At 39.5% G+C, this 16,114-nt stretch overlaps 1 protein-coding gene across 16 annotated transcripts in view; it reads left to right on the top strand.

Annotated features, from left to right (window-relative positions):
* LOC127572413 (sorbin and SH3 domain-containing protein 2-like) overlaps positions 1 to 16,114 on the top strand; it is a 337,556-nt gene that overhangs the window by 191,079 nt on the left and 130,363 nt on the right. For 15 of the 16 annotated variants that reach the window (XM_052019640.1, XM_052019641.1, XM_052019638.1 and 12 more), the window contains one exon: positions 10,455 to 10,510. In XM_052019640.1, the coding sequence (XP_051875600.1) occupies positions 10,501 to 10,510 (10 nt within the window). In that variant the 5' untranslated portion in view covers positions 10,455 to 10,500. Of the gene's footprint in view, positions 1 to 10,454; positions 10,511 to 13,349; positions 13,364 to 16,114 lie in introns of those variants that run through there. The other variant, XM_052019635.1, reaches the window with a different exon arrangement.

The following is a 16,114-nucleotide window of genomic DNA, read 5'->3' as shown; positions in this document are numbered from 1 at the left end:
CTATGGAACCATCCAATCTTCCATTAAATACCTATTCTAAATACAGTAAAAATCTAATCATCAGGCATCTGATTGCTTGGAAATGCTGATAGTCTGGCATCTGGCTCACTTGTTAGTCTGGGATGGAAGCCGGCAGTCCAGAGTGCAAGTGGAGCTGGGGTCTAGAATGATGGGGCAGATGTGCAGCTGGAGCCCAGGTTGAGATCAGAGCACTAGATCTGGCAGTCAGAGCTGGAGTATGGAGTGCTTAAACTTACCAGATTCACCAGTGGATTTATTGTAGTACTATGTAACATGTTTTAAAAAAAACTAATGGTCCAGAATGCCTACTTGTCCAGCACCACTGAAGTCCCAAGGGTGCTTTATTATCAGAGTTTTACTGTGGAGGAAGAGTGACTAGATATCTTTAGTCACTCTGTTTGTTATGGGATAGATTATTTTCATTCCAGTGTTCCTTTCGGTGAAAGCCACTATACTGCTGCCTCCCTTTTTAAACTACAACTCTTGTTTAAGAATATTCAATTCTTTTCGCATACATTTATAACAGACACCAGCTGTCTTTGTACTATGGTTTGCTGAGAACAGGTAGTGAATATTTAGTAAACTCTTCGCACAACAGGTTGTTCTTTAATATCAATTTACAGGTCTGTGTTTGGTTTCAGCTTTTGATTTGAATGACATTTTGTTATAAGAACACTTGTATTACATAAAGAAGGCCACTGACCGAATAAGCCAAGACTATGTAACCAGTCGCCTAATTTAGTGTAAACCATATCAGTTTACCAAGGCTAGGGGCAAGATAGAATTACACTAACTTCTGATGAATTGCTTCATTTTTGTTTTCAAGGCTTTAACCTAGGTTGAAATGCATCATGCATTGTGTAAGTGCTGCTTAATATTCCAGGAAAATTGTAACACCCTGGAAAATTTGATACGTGAATATGCTTTGTTGATTATCTTATCTGACACTAGTGAAAGTATTTTGTCTGTGATTTTTGAATGAGGTAAATAGAGCAGAGTGGCACTGAAAATTTAGCATTGGCTGGAGATAGAACAGACAGAACTTGCATACGGATTAATTTGGGATGTCAAAAATCTTAAGTAGGATTTCTTTTCCAGTAAGTTCACATAATTTTATTAATTTATTTATTTCTTGATTAGTCACTTATACAAAAGAAACTATTTTCTATGTTTTTATTTACTTGAACATGGGATGTAGATTTCACTGTCTATGGATATTTATTGTCTTAATTGAACCTGAACTAATGAGGATGTTAAAAGTCAACCATGTCAGTGGGTCTGGAGTCACCTAACATCCTTACAGGGTAAGGATAGCTAAGTTCTTTTCTCTGAAGGACATCAGTGAACAAGATGAGTTTGTACAACAATCAGTAGTTTCATGGTTACAATTATTGAGACTAGCTTTGTTAAATTCCACATTTTATCTGATTACTTGAATTTTAATTCCCCAGCTGCCGTGGTAGGATTCATGCTCACGTTACCTGATCAGTGGTCCAGATCTCTGAATTTTAGTCCAGTCACCCAACCACTGTAAGACTGTACTCTTTAGGTGTTGTTTTAACCAAGTTTGTAGTTGAATCAAAGTGGTTTCAATATTTGATCTGTACTGAGTTAATAATGGCAATTAGGTTAGTGATCGTTAGATCAGATTTGGTCCCAATGGATGGATTTTCCATTGCCCCAAAATCATTGGCTATCTGCCTCTGGCTTGCACTATTCCTTCCAGCATGGCCCAAAGTGCAGTTTTCTGCTGGAAGTAACCAGGACTTCTGTGTGGCAAAGTACAGTGTGGGGTCTGGCAGTCTCAGTACAGGCAGCTGGCTGCACTCACAGAAAGGCTTTGACAGTCAGCGAGTTGGCTGTCAGAGTTGTTATTGAAGGTTTGTGAATATCTATTGGAATAAAACAATAGGAAGTCAGGTTTATTGCCAAACTAATTCTTTAAATATATATCCAGAAGGAGATACAAAAAAGGAAAGACTTGTATTTATGTAAGCGATTTCATAACTTCTGGATATCAGAAAGAGTCTTGCAGCCAATTAAATACTTCTGAAATGCAGTTACTGTTGTAACATCCTGAATGTACAATTTGGGTGCATAGGGCAGATGTTGTCCAGTTCTTCTACATTACTGCAGAATTGTACCTAGAATCTTTTACATCCATTTGTCAGCCCTGCATAAGTGTAACTGTCAATGTTAACCACATTTAGCAAATTCTCTTCAAAAGAATTGGACATCACAATATTTTATTTTATTTGTATCCCTCATTTGTATGAGAGAAAAAGTTTCCAGTCTCAAGCATGATTTTTTTTTATCCTTGGCGACAGAAGTAAATAGTCTACTTCAAGTTATTCATACCATCTACAATTTTAAAGCCTAGTAGTTCATGCCCCTTGCCTTCCATTCTGCTTTTATAAACTCGTAACTTAATAATGTTAGTCCCAGGGTCGCATCTGTCAACTTTCCTTGAATTGCCTGCAGCATTTCATTATTTTATTTGAAAAAGTTGTTTGAAAAAATATCTTGCAATGCATTACAAATTTTAGAGAGAAAATGAACTACCTTGAAATATAATTAATGTCCTTGAGTACTTGCTTGGCCTTTCTGATAACAATTTCACGTTGACTGCTTACAACTACAAGCAAAACGCTACTCGTTCAAAGGCTACCCATTAATAAAGTGTAGAATTTATTGCTTCCACTAATGAGCTATAACTTGCTTTTAAATACTGCCAATCATTTCTTTGTTCCTCCATTTAAAATGTCTAAAGTTCTCCAAATGCAGTCACTCCTCTCTACGTTAATCACTGAGCCATAGAACTTAGTCTCAGCAACTAATTTTGTATTACTGCTAGAAATGCCCTACATAATATTTTAGAGGAGTGCAAGTAAAAGGTTGAAGTAAAACAGACTCCTTTTGCCTACTGAGTCAGTTTTAATTAGTTATCTCATCAATTTGCCACTAATTCTAACTGGATTTATTTCAAAGAATGACGGGTGCAAAACTTCGATTCCAAAGACTTTCTGAAAACTTGTGTAAATTCAGTTCATTTGCTGACCACTATTCAATTTGATTCGGTTATCTCCCCAAAACACTCCAATTGAGAAGCAAGTTATGACCTATTGATTTTAATAGTATGCTCATGACTCGTTATAAGTTCAATTTGATAAATAATGGCTTTGTAAAATATTCCCAATTATTGTCCAATGGCCAGTTAGCCTCTTAAGATTCTAAAAATTGATAATGAGAGCTTTGCCACATTTACTTGCCTGTTTGCCTTTGGGTTGAAGTGCTCTATCTATACTCCATGCTTAGCATTTTGTGATCCTTCATGGTTTCCTTTTTTGGAAGTGCAGACCGAGTCTCCTCTTTCCAAGATGCTACTCATTTTGGCAAAAGTAGTTCTGCTCCCTGTGCATTGTCTGTGCCAACTTCCATGGGAACAACAGTACTTGCCAGATCGCAATAGCAACATTGCATTAACAAATGGCAGGGATTAGATGGAAGTGTGGACAATGGGTAAGGTGGAGGAAGAAGGACAGGACTGGCCATGATAGGAAAGTTGAAGAAGTAGTTAGAAATTAAGTGCAAGGTGAAGGGGGAAGTAATGTGTTCCACCATTAATTGACTGAGGGATGGAAGAGTGATGGAGTGCCAGGCATCACTTGAGGAGGAAAAACGCATGTCCCAGCATGATCTGAGGGGACTAGATGGGTGCTTCCATTACTGAGTAGAGCCAGAGCCTCAAACATCTCCACCTCCTTGGATAAATGGCAGACTCTTTTAAAGCCTTATTGGACAGGTGAGGGGGAAGTCTGAAGCCCAACTTCTGTTGAGCCCAGGAATAGTTACTTCTGATGTTATCCGAGGAAGGCAGCTAACCTGCCCTCAAAGGCTGGCTCAATGATTTAAACAGTCAAGAGCTCTGCAGAGGTCAGAATGTTTAGATTTAACATTCAGGGCTGGGTTTCCAGGTCTTGGGAAAACCTGGCATCTAAAGGGAGAGGAGAAACACTGGATAACAGGGGGCAAAGCCTCCCAGCATTACTCATGGGCCAGGAGGAGAAAGTGTATTTCCCCCTGTCCTCCATCCTGCTATTTCCTCCAAAGTTAACAATTTCTCTTTCCTTTCCAAGCTGTGATCTCTTTTACCCTACTCAATCCACCTGCCCTTTGCAGAAATGAAGAGGTTGAGAGAGGGCAAAAGGCCAGAAGGGGTGGAAATGAAATGGTTGAGAGAGGGCCCTCTCAACCCGAAACGTCAACTGTCCATTTCCCTCCATAAATGCTGCCTGAGTCATTGAGTTCCTCCCACATCTTGTGCGTTGCCCTTTGGACACTCTTTCTCTGTCACCACAAAGCCCGCACGCACCCTGTCCCCATGTCTTCCTGAACAGTCTTGAAACATACTATGCCCACCTGAACTCTCTATTGCCCCTGGTGGCTTCTAGGCTACCACTCTTAGCCATTGGTCTGTCCCCTCAACCACCTCAATCGCTCCTCAATCTGTCCCCTCAATCACTCGGTTGGCCAGAAACTGAGACTCAAAATTTTATTGGGATCTTCCTATTTAATCCGTTGAGACCTCCTTGTTTACTGCCATGCCATTTTAGCTATTGACATTCATGTTGGAAGAACATGCTTTATCTACACTCAGAAAACGGAAATGTATTTCACTTGGATTTTTAATTAACAAACCATGTCATAGCAAGGAATCAAGCAGCTGACAACCAATCACAAAAAAAAACTTGTTCATCTTTTCATCTTACCATTTTATCATTAAATACACTAGAAGGTCAGTCTGTAACCAGCAAGCAACCTGAGCATTGAGATACATTTTTGCCTATCTGGAATGAGATCAGTCAAATTTTCCAATTGAGTGTCTAGTGATTAATGTATCAAATGACACACATTCTCCATCTTGAGGCAAAGGCTACTATGTGAACTAAGAATTTGCATGAAGGACTCCATAGTGGTTAAAGAAGGCAATTGACCACTAGCCTCTCCAGGGCAATTATAGAGACGCAGTAAAAGTTGGTCTTGCCAGCACCACCCAAAAACAAATTTAACTCTGCCCTGTCGTGGTGGTTAGCTCCTTTAGAAGGAAACCGGAAGGCATTTATTCTGAAGGAGAATTTTGGTATCATCTGTCCCTTTCCAGATACAATGCATTGTTTGTTATAATTTGAACAGTAACTGCACTTCAAAGTATTGCACTGGATGTGAAGCACTTTGGGGGGGAATGTGAGAGGCAAGCAAGTGCATCTTCCTTCCTAAAAACAGAAATAAAATGGGGAAGGAAGTCAGCTGTTTCCTTGTTTTACAGTGAACTAGGAAGGTTAACAACATGAGGATTGGATCCAAACATCTGGTAATCCAAATGAGCTTCTACATAACAAGTAACTCTTTAAACCTTTATATCTAGCATATGCCCAGTTGCCTTGTAGGGCAGGCTAGGTGAATCAGGATGTGGGCATTGGTGAGCTTCAGCATTTATTATCTGTCCCCCATTCCCTTGAACTGTGTGACTTGCTGGATGATTACAGAGGGTGATTCAAAGTCAACCATATCCCTATGCGTGTGAATCACATATAGTTCAGATTGGGTATGGATGGCAGGTTTCCTTCCTTGAGGGTCATTAGATGAAATGAGTTGGATGCATTAAGGATCAGTGCTGTACCACCAGCTTTTTGCTGTCTATGTTTATGACTTGGATACTTTGTGCTTTATTTAAGTTTGCTTATTATATAAACCTACATGGGACATCAAGTTGTAAGGAAAACACAAGTGGCTGCAAAGTGATATAGAAAGCTGTGATTGGGTAAAAAGAAGGAAGATTGAGTATAAAATGGAGAAATGTGAGTTTATCCACTTTGGTAGAAAATCATACAGGAGCAGAATATTAATTGCATGATGTGAGACTTTTAAATGTTTGTGTTCTACTTGTCTTTATCCAAGAAAATTAGCTTGTTGGCACAGCAAATAATTAGGAAAGCAAATCATTGGAGGAATGAAAGGTATAAGAAGGAAAATCTTGCTGTAATTGTAGAGTTTTGGTGAGAACACACTTGTAGCAAACCATTTTGGTATTCCTATTTAAGGAAGGATAGTTACAGTATATATCAATGTTGCACTCAAGCTTATACAGGTGAAGCTAATGGTGCAGCTATAAAGCTCGTATTTCAGTATTTCAGCACTCATTGAAATTGCAAATTGGAAGGGAAATTTAACAAGAGTAAAGTTATGGCATGAATTCAATGCAACTATTTTGGGTCAACTGAAGTCATTTCAGGAAATTCAACCTAGCATTTCCTTGTACAAGTCTTGCGTTATATATCCGACAATACTTCTGTGCACAACATACGTTAAGTGCTATTGTGTTCTCTGAGTGTTATCAGATTACATTGTCACAACAGTGACCACCATTGGGGCAACAGTCTGTTCAAGGTGCAGTGCCAGACTGGGGAAAAATTGATCCATATAGAGATCTGGAATACAGTGAAAACCCGACAATTTTTTTTTACCAAACTGGTGACATTATCTTTGAGCCATTTGGGAACATTATTCAATATTTGGCTTGTCTTGATGAATTGTGATTTACATCTGCAAGAATCTGCTGCAGATATTTTTTTTGGAGATTTTCGATGTAGTTGCTAGAACCCTTAATAACAAGAATTATTTAAGATCAGCAGTTTGTAATGATGGCATCTTCATGTGGAGCTATCTGGTTGAATCATCAGCAAATAGTATTCATGAAACTTATTTTTCTGATATTGTTTCAACAGTGAGGACTAAATATTATAGGTCACTTCACCAGTTGCATATTGTAGATTATCAAGGTAACATTGGAAAATTGAACCTCACTGACAAAGATGTTGCTGACTTTGTAATGAAAATAAAGAATTTCTTTGCCAATGGAAATATATCACAAAATATATTTTCTATAGGATAATAAACAATGGTGGATATGGAGACTGGGACATTGATGCAACGATGTCTCTGCAACTTTAAAACACAGCAGATAACAAAGGAGAATTACAAAAATTAAGGAAATGTGAAGGGAAGTGCTTTCAAAAATAATTTGGGAACAACAAACATGGGAATCATTGTTTGGATTTGAAATGAAGTGAAAGGGAACAGAACATTTTGTTCCAGTAATGATTATCACAGTCAACTAACTTCGCCACCAATGATGACAAAGAGAACCACGCTTTGAAATCTAAGTTTGGGCAAACTTCTAAAGTCATCTGTAACATAACAATTTCAGAAGAATGGCTGTCAAGAAGAGACCCAAGCAAAGAAGAAGCAGATGAAAGTGGTGATGAATGAAAGGAAGACTAGAATTTGTATAATGCAGTCTAAAAATATATTGCAGGATATGAAATAGTGTTAAATTTTAATCTCTATTGCAATGATGGGAATGCAGCACAGCAAGCTCCCACAAATAGAGAGTGGTACAATTTGTTGAGCCACTGCCACACACCACCTGATAACCCAGGCTCTGTCCTGACTGTGGGTTCTGTCTGCGTGGAGTTTGCATATGCTCTCTGTGACCATTAGGATTCCTCCCTAGTGCTCCGGTTTCCTTCTGCTTCCCAAAGGTGTGTAGGTCGGTAGGTTAATTGGCCTGGTGGGTGGTGAAATTTGGGGGGAGTTTGTGGGAATGTGGGGAGAATTTTTAAAAAAATGGGATCAACGTAGCATCAGTGTAAATGGATGGTTGGTTGTTGGTGCAGATGTGATGGGCTGAGGGTCCTGCTTCCATGCTGTATCTCTCTGACAATGAATGGGTGATGACAACAAGACAATCTATCTTTTTGAGGTTGTCTGAGGGATGAGTATTGGCCAAGAATCTGTGGATAACCCCAACTCTTCAAAATGCTGCTGGGGAATTGTTATGCTTCTAAATGAGAGAGCCAATTGGTCCTTTGGTCAGGGTAGGTGACAGAGAGGGCCCTGGATAGGAGGAAGTGCGAGAGAGACCCCCAGGCAGCGGGTGGCATGGGTGCAGCAGAGTCTGTGGTCAGGATGTGGGAGTGATGAGCCAAAGAGACTCGAGTTGGAGTAGGGTGGGTGAAGAGAGGTCTCTCGTCATGGGGTGGAAGGGGGCAGAGAGGAGTCTGGTTGGTGTGGTTGGGGGAGGGGTGCAGAGAGGTCTCTGGTTGGTGGAAGGGTCTGGGCAGGGACTCATCTGGAAGATACCACCTCTGACAGTACAGCACTTCTTGAATGTCAGCCTCGATATTTGCTTCTGGAGTGAGTTTGAATCCATGAACCTCTGATTCAAGTGCTAGTGTAATCAGTTACATTGTCTTGGTCAACAGTATTCCTTTCTCTGTGCTCGTTTGGGCACTAGTGAGCTCTTGTCTGACTAGTGTCTCACTGACAGCAATGATTTCCTTATAATTATGATTTTGGTTAATTGGCAGAAAACAATAGACATTTTTAGATTAAATGTACCTTAAGTTCAAGTCAATATTGTTCAGCTGGTTTCACGATTATGTTCATGTAGTCCTAACATTGGTTCAAGTCCAAGACAGGAAAATAGTTTTCAAACCAGCTCTTCTCCTTTTGGCAGAGTAAAATATTTGAAGAATCTGGCACACTGCATTTTTAAATACTAAATCTTAGTTATTTTCTCCAATCTCTGAAAACATCAAGAATTACAAAGTTGAAAGCCTGTGAGTTGCAGTTATTTCTAAACCATGGAGAACGTGTATCTATTTAAGTACAGTGTTAGCAGTAAGTAGAATACTGGAGCATTTGCTGTTTCTTGTCCTCCTTTCAAAAAAAATGCCATTTTTTTTGGGAAAAGAAAGCAAATTCATCTTTCAATAAAGTTCTTGCACACACATATAAATTGTTTTGCATTGGTTTAACTTGATTATTATGATAGGAGGAGGCCATTCTGCCCATTGAGTCCATGCCAGCTCCTGGCAGAGTGATCCTATCAGTACCATTTCCTCTCCATATTATCTTCTACCCCTTTCTTTCTCACTTGTACATCAACTTCCCTTTGATGCTTCTACTTCCAGCTTTAATGTAAGAAAATTTATAATACATTCCTGTTATTAATGCTATATTTCCTAAAGCTTTCTAACTTCAGGATTTGCTCACATACTTTTGGCTTGTCTACAAAAATGCTTGAAGTTCATGAAAGAACCTGATGATGGAGATTAGCAGTTGGAAGAATTATACTTGCCTTATATTAATGCAATAGCATCAATGTATTCCAGCTAAGTATTATTTCACTGTAATATCTTCAGATGAAGGATAACATCATTGCAATCTGATCTTTTCAGATTGCCAATTCTGTAGCTGCCAGTCAGCAGCATTGTTTGCCGTTTCAGCAGCACTATTTTGTTACCAATAGCTTTAAAAAGATGAAGTTGACCAATTCTGGCGAAAGTTGATTGTACGTGATTCCGCATGCTAACGCCAGCCATTTGTGCCATGGATTTAATCTTTTTGCTCTTAATGATACAAATTCCTCTTGTAGTTGGGTGATTTAAGTTTCTGACAAACAAGAACCAGACTCGCAAAATTACTTGCATACAATCTGTAATTATTATAGAAGGAATCAAGTGGGTAAAGATCATGGGGGAAAATAAACTAAATTGCTGTGTATATTAGCTGCTGTTCTCTTAAAGAATAATGAATCTGAAAGATAAATTTTGAAAGAAAGTACCTTTTGGAATATATTCTTCATCAACCCTGATGAAAGAAACATTGAAAACTGCAGAATGGAGTCTGTTCATGCTATAATTGTGGCCAATCTGCCATGCCCACCCACCATTCCACTGTCACCCCAAGCGTCAATCTCTCGCCCTCTTTTCCCCTCCTGATTTGCCTATTCCCCCAAAGATCCAATCTCTGACATTGTACCCCTCCCATTTTAGTTGTTTACCAGGAGGAAAATGCAAAACCAAAAGGATCAGGACAAGATCCAGTATTTGCAACCTTGCTGTATGCCCTGGAAAGTTCTTCCTTCCCTTGTACCCTGTCCACATTTAATGGAGTCATTGTGTCTCCTACCATGGAATGATCTTTCCTAAATGCTTCCGCATATATATTAGAAGATGAGGTGCACAGATTGAATCTCTGTCAGTTACTTGTAGAAAGTGGAGGTAAGCTGTATTGCAGTTAAGAAGTGCATTGGAGCACAGTTAGGGTTATTTTTCAATTATCAGATAAAATAATGCACAATTATTCTGGACATGTTTGTGTGCATTCCTCTCTGGAATGTTGCCATCAAATAGCTTACATTCTGGGCTTTGTCGATTAAGTAAGGCTCAAATCCATTTCCTTCAAGTAGGAGGGTGTTTGGAATGAATAATCACTGAAGGGTCCTTGTATTGTTTTACATTGCCATGTTTGGTGAAAGCTTGATTTCAACTCCAGTAAAGCAGCCACATTCTATTTATTTTTTTCAGAATAAACTGAATTTTCCAATATAAAGCAGCAGCTCCACTTGTCGTCATGAATACAGGTATGTTCTGAGCTCTCAAAGCTAAGATTAAATGTATTGCTTGCATTAACCAAGGCATAAGATGTTATGTGATCCAAAGGAAATTTTTTGAAAACAAAATCAAGGCAAGATGATTCATATGTCATAATTTGGTACATTCTGTGTATAAAACATGAATTTGTAAATTAAGATCAAAGACACAAGTTTTAAATTATTTACCTTATTTAACTCTTGAGTAGCAGTTTCCAGTAAGCAGTTTGCTACATTCAATCATTTTTAGTCTAAACTTCATCTTTCTAGCAAAAGTTCAAAGCAAATTCAAGGTTTAAAGAAGCCTGGAAAGAAACAACTTCAACTGAATTTCTGCTAAAGAATGTTTCCTTTCAAAAAGAAACTGCTTGAGGAATTCAGAGGGTTGAGTAGCCTCTGTGGGGAGGAAAAGAATTGTCGACATCTCCTTCCCCCCCTCCACCCCCAATAGATGCTGCTCGATCTGCTGAGTTCTTCCAGCAGTTTGTTTTTTTGCTCCAGATTCCAGCATCTGCAGACTCTTGTGGTCTCTGTTTCCATTGAAATGTTTCCACTTCATTTTGTCCCCCACCGATGTCCCCCACCATAATTTTAACTTCCACTCTCCTGTCATTTTGCTGAGCTATAGTTCCACAGTGTCATGGCATTAGCAGGTTTTTCATCTGTGAGGAAATATCACAGCTCAGTCCACTGGTTCATTCCCTCTTTGGGCACGTGTGCATTTCCAACAGTGGTCACGGCTAGTCCCATTGGCAGAAAGAGACCTGAATTTCTTTCATTCAGTAAACTGGGAACACTCTGCTGCACAGCATGTTCATAAACTTGCTGGCTTGTCATCTTCTACTTCCTCTACTTCCTCAGAAGGCTCAGGAAATTTGGTGTGTCCCCAATGACTCTTACCAATTTTTATAGATGCTCCTATCCAGATGTATCACAGTTTGGTATGGCAACAGCTCTGCCTGAGACAGCAAGAAATTGCAGAGAGTTGTGAACGCAGTCCAGTCTCTCACGCAAACCAACCTCCCCTCCATTGACTCTGTCCACACTTCCTGCTGCCTCAGGAAAGCCACTGACATAATCAAAGACTCCTCCCCCTCCAGTCATTCTCTCTTCTCCTCTCTGCTGTCGGGCAGAAGATACAAAAGCTTGGGAGCATGTACCACACTCAAGGACAGCTGCTATCCCGCAGTCATCAGACTCTAGAATGGACCACTCATACATTAAAAGATGAACTCTTGAACTTTTGATCTCTCAATATACCTCATTGTGGCTCTTGCACTTTATTTTTCCACCTGAACTGCACTTTGTCTGTAACTGCAACACAATGTTCTGCATTCTGATTTTCCTTTTACTATCTCAATGTACTTGTGTATGGAATGATCTGTGTGGATGGCACACAAAACAGAAGCTTTTCACTGTACCTTGGTACATGTGACAATAGTAAACCAATCCAATCTTTTATTTCAATGACATGCCTACCAATTTTATTTTAAACCAGTATTTGCTGACTGCTTCAATATTGTATTGACTGGAGGCTTGTCTGACACCCAATCAGAGACTTGTGATTTCGCCCCCCCCCCACCCCCCACCCTGACTGGAGGCTAATCTGCCCCCTCCCTCCCACCCTGACTGGACACTCATTTCTCCCCTGCCCCCCCTCGCCTTGCTGACCTGAGGCTTATGTGGGCCTCCCACCACGCTTGCACTGCTTTGCAACGTCTTCCCATTCAGTTGTCTTGAAGGCACTAGTGTGGGTGGCAAATTATGGACTTAAAAGTAGGAAAAAGGTAGTAAGTGATGAAAATTTAAAGAGTCAAAAATATATGATGAAATGACCCAAATGAGACAAAAATGGGATGTGAGAGATTGGAAAGACTAAGCTGAAGGATGGAGGAGAGAGGGGAAATCGAATTTGTGAGAGGACTTTGAGGAGCAGTAGTGAGGGGGGAGAAAAACATTATTTGGCCAACTTAACCAATAATTGTTGTGGGAAGATGGTGAGATTTCAAAATACCCACTTGGGCAAAGTTTTAGGGTTTCCAAAATGGAAATTTAGCTCAATGTGTAATGAAGGACTGATTTGAACAAAACTTTGAGTACAGGTTTAAAGGCAGTAAATGCAAAATCTTGTGACATTCCTCCCATTATTTTGCCAGTGCTAGTGCTCATGAACATACAGAACTTCAGGTTTTAAGTAGTTTCCCAAGTCATTTAGTTTAATCAAGCAATGGACTGATCACAGTAATTGCTCTTAAATAATTTTGCCTCCCCCCCCCCCACCCCCCACCCCCACCCTAGAGTATTTGAGTCATAGATAGAGACTATGTGTATGATCTTTAGCACACCAATAGCATGCTAGTGCAGGATTATATTCTCAGACAATTGCTGATAAACCTATTTCAGTCACAGACTATTATCAAGACAGCAGGAGACTCAGCAGATCCATAAAACAAAATGAAAATGGAGTGCACTTTCCCTGTAGGATGTATTTCCCTATAGGATGTTATTAACATTCAGAATCTTTGCATATCATTTATTGATAGGTTTAAACAGTATTCGTCTTGTGTTACCTGCTCAAGTTGTTATTTTTTTTAAAGTATTTTAATGATTCAGCTTCAGAGCACACAAAAATGGCTAAACCAGTGAGATCCATTCTGCATTAGTTCTGTGACTTAAAGTGCATCATAATTGTCATGCAGGGATTATATTTAAACTGATACTAAATACAAGTTAATTGATTGCTAAAACCTTTTTGTATATTTATGTGTTTTTAGGATTTTTTTTAATCCCTCAATCAACACAGTGGGAAATTCTAAGGAAACTGTTCTAAATTTTGCATCCTGTGTAAGTTTAAGAGAATGATATTGCTTATCTGAAAGATTACGTGATAGTGCTAACTTTTAATTCGTAGTGAGCTGCCTTCCTCATTATCAGTGTCGAAAACATGGGCATGATATGTAATCTGATTTCTATTTGTGAATCTGTACCTGAGAACATAAAGTTTGATAGAGACCTGTTTTCTACAACAGAAACATTCGGGAAAAGAAACTCCTTCAGTGACCTTTCCAATAAATATTTTCATAAAATTAATTAAATGCAGTTTTCCATCCAAGATCTCCCTCTACTTGAATTACCATTTGCAGAGCTCTGAAAACTTCCCTTTAGTGGCAAAGCCACTGATATATTCCACTGACCACTAGTGCCCAATCTCAGCTCTCTTTCTGCAAAGTTGCTTTAGCCTCTCTTCTGCCCCATAGTGAATGAGATACCAATATCACATATTAGACATCTTTATTTGTAAACAGCAAATGCATATAGTTAATATAAAATAGAAATGAATGCAGAATCTAATGGTGCTATCACAATACAACACATTTGTAGTGGCAATGCAACCTGAAACAGATTTGAGAGTGAACCTCCTGGGAGAAGAGTAGTGTACTCCATTGGCTTTGAGTTCATTATATGTTTTACAACTACTTACATTATTGAAGTTTAGCATCAATACAAAGATAAAATCTCCCATGTTGATACCAAATCTCTAAGAGATTCATATATTAAAATATAATTTCTTTCAATTGTATCCAATATAGTGCGCATCAAGCATCAGCACAATACTTTCTTTGTGATGCATTAGACAAGTTCACAGTCAACGAAATGCTTTGGAGATTCTTCAGCATGATGCTGGATTTCTAAGTTTATCAGACACCTTGTCCCAGAAAACTGAACTGGTTACTGCTTAGCCTCAAAAGTAACGGTAGCTGGGGAAAATCTGAAAGAAAAATTGAAAATCCTGGAAATTCACAGTAGCTGTCTGCTCTTAATAATAATCCACCTGATCGAATATTCTAGTTGGTAAATAAAAACTGCATTTTTCTTGCATAATTTGGGCATTAGATAATCACATTTTAATTTTATTTGGAGCACAGCAGGTTTTGAACACTTTGAAATTCAATCCAACATTGAACTGAAATCTTTCAAAGCCTTCTTTGGAGATGGCTACCTTTTTGTAAAACGAATTATAGCACTGGTTTTATGATTCTGAGGGTATTCTTGTCCATAATTGTTCTTAAAATATCCCACATATCGTATTTGTGACTATTAAATTGGATTTTAAGTGGAGCTGAAGGAATTTATCTGGAAGGAGTACAAAATGTCCTATCTTATGCATTCAGCATGGATGTTTAAACCTTGGGGCATGTCTACAGGTTAGACAGTTTCTGTTTCCATCTCCATCCCAGCAGAAGAGCCTTTTCAAATGCATTTTTAAATAACTTGGGGAAAATGCGATAAGGTGAACCCAGAAGCCAACTCTGCTGCTTTCTTTCCATTCCATTCTTGCCGTAGTCTATATTATTGAAGCTTACTGGTTGTGAACCAGAGGTTCCTGAGAATCATACATGCTTAATATCATCCCACCAAAAATGTTGTATTCTGTCAAAGTATCAAAGTCCAAACTACATGCCTCTAGGTCATCCCCTTCCAACTTCCCATACATTTGATGAATAGTTAATAAGCAGTATTTAAATATCTTTGTTAATGGCATGTAAGGCATATTCAGAATTTTATTCTTTATTTTTCAGACTCGATAGTGAGGGTACAGACAGGTGATTGTGTAGCTGTAAAAGAGACACCAGGATGGTGTGTTGCCTCCCGGGTGCCAAGGTCAAGGATGTCTCTGAGTGGCTGCAGAAAATCATTGAGGGCGAAGGTGAACAGCCAGCAGTTGTTGTTCACGTCGATACAAACGACATGGGTAGAACAAGGGATGAGGTCCTGCAGAGTGAGTAAAGGGAGTCAGGGAGGAAGTTGAGAAGCAGGACCTCAAGGGTAGTGATCTCTGGATTACTCTGGGTGCCAAGTGCTAGTGAGGTCAGAAATGGAAAGAAAGGCCAGATGAATTGGTGGCTGAGGAGCTGGGGCAGGGATTCAGGTTCTTGGACCATTGGGATCTCTTCTGGGGTAGAGGGAACCTGTACAAGCAGGACAGGTTGTACTTGAACCAGAAAGGGACCAGTATCCTTGCAGGGAAATTTGCTCACAGGAGGGTTTAAACTAGATTGGCAGAGGAGTGGGACTCTGAGCAGGTGCAAGTCATGGGATAAAGCAGTAGCCAGTGAGAGAAAGTTTAATAATCAGGAAAGCCAGGGGCACAGTAAAGGCAGGGAAAGGAATACTCAGTTAAATTGCATTTATTTCAAAGCATCAGGTTTAACAGGTAAGGCGGATGAACTCAGAGCGTGGATTGGCTCTGAGGACTGGGATGTTACAGCCATAACAGAAACATGGCTGAGAGAAGTACAGGACTGGCAGCTCAATGTTCCAGGATACATATCCTACAGGCGTGACAGAGGAACAGGTAAGTGAGGAGGGGGTGTTGCCTTTTTGATAAGGGAGGATGTAACAGCAGTGCTTAGAGATGTCATTCTTAGGGGATTGTTCAGTGAAGCCGTATGAGTAGAACTTAGAAATAAGAAGGGGAGGGTCACTCCAGTGGGGCTGTATTATAGACCCCCCAGTAGTCAGTGGGAACTTGAGCAGGTGTGTAGAGAAATTGTTCATACTTATAAGAGTAATAGGGTTGTATTAGTGGGAGAT

This window comes from Pristis pectinata, chromosome 7 (assembly GCF_009764475.1).
Source record: "Pristis pectinata isolate sPriPec2 chromosome 7, sPriPec2.1.pri, whole genome shotgun sequence".
NCBI classification, from domain to species: domain Eukaryota; kingdom Metazoa; phylum Chordata; class Chondrichthyes; order Rhinopristiformes; family Pristidae; genus Pristis; species Pristis pectinata.
This window is presented reverse-complemented; position numbering and strand designations above follow the sequence as displayed.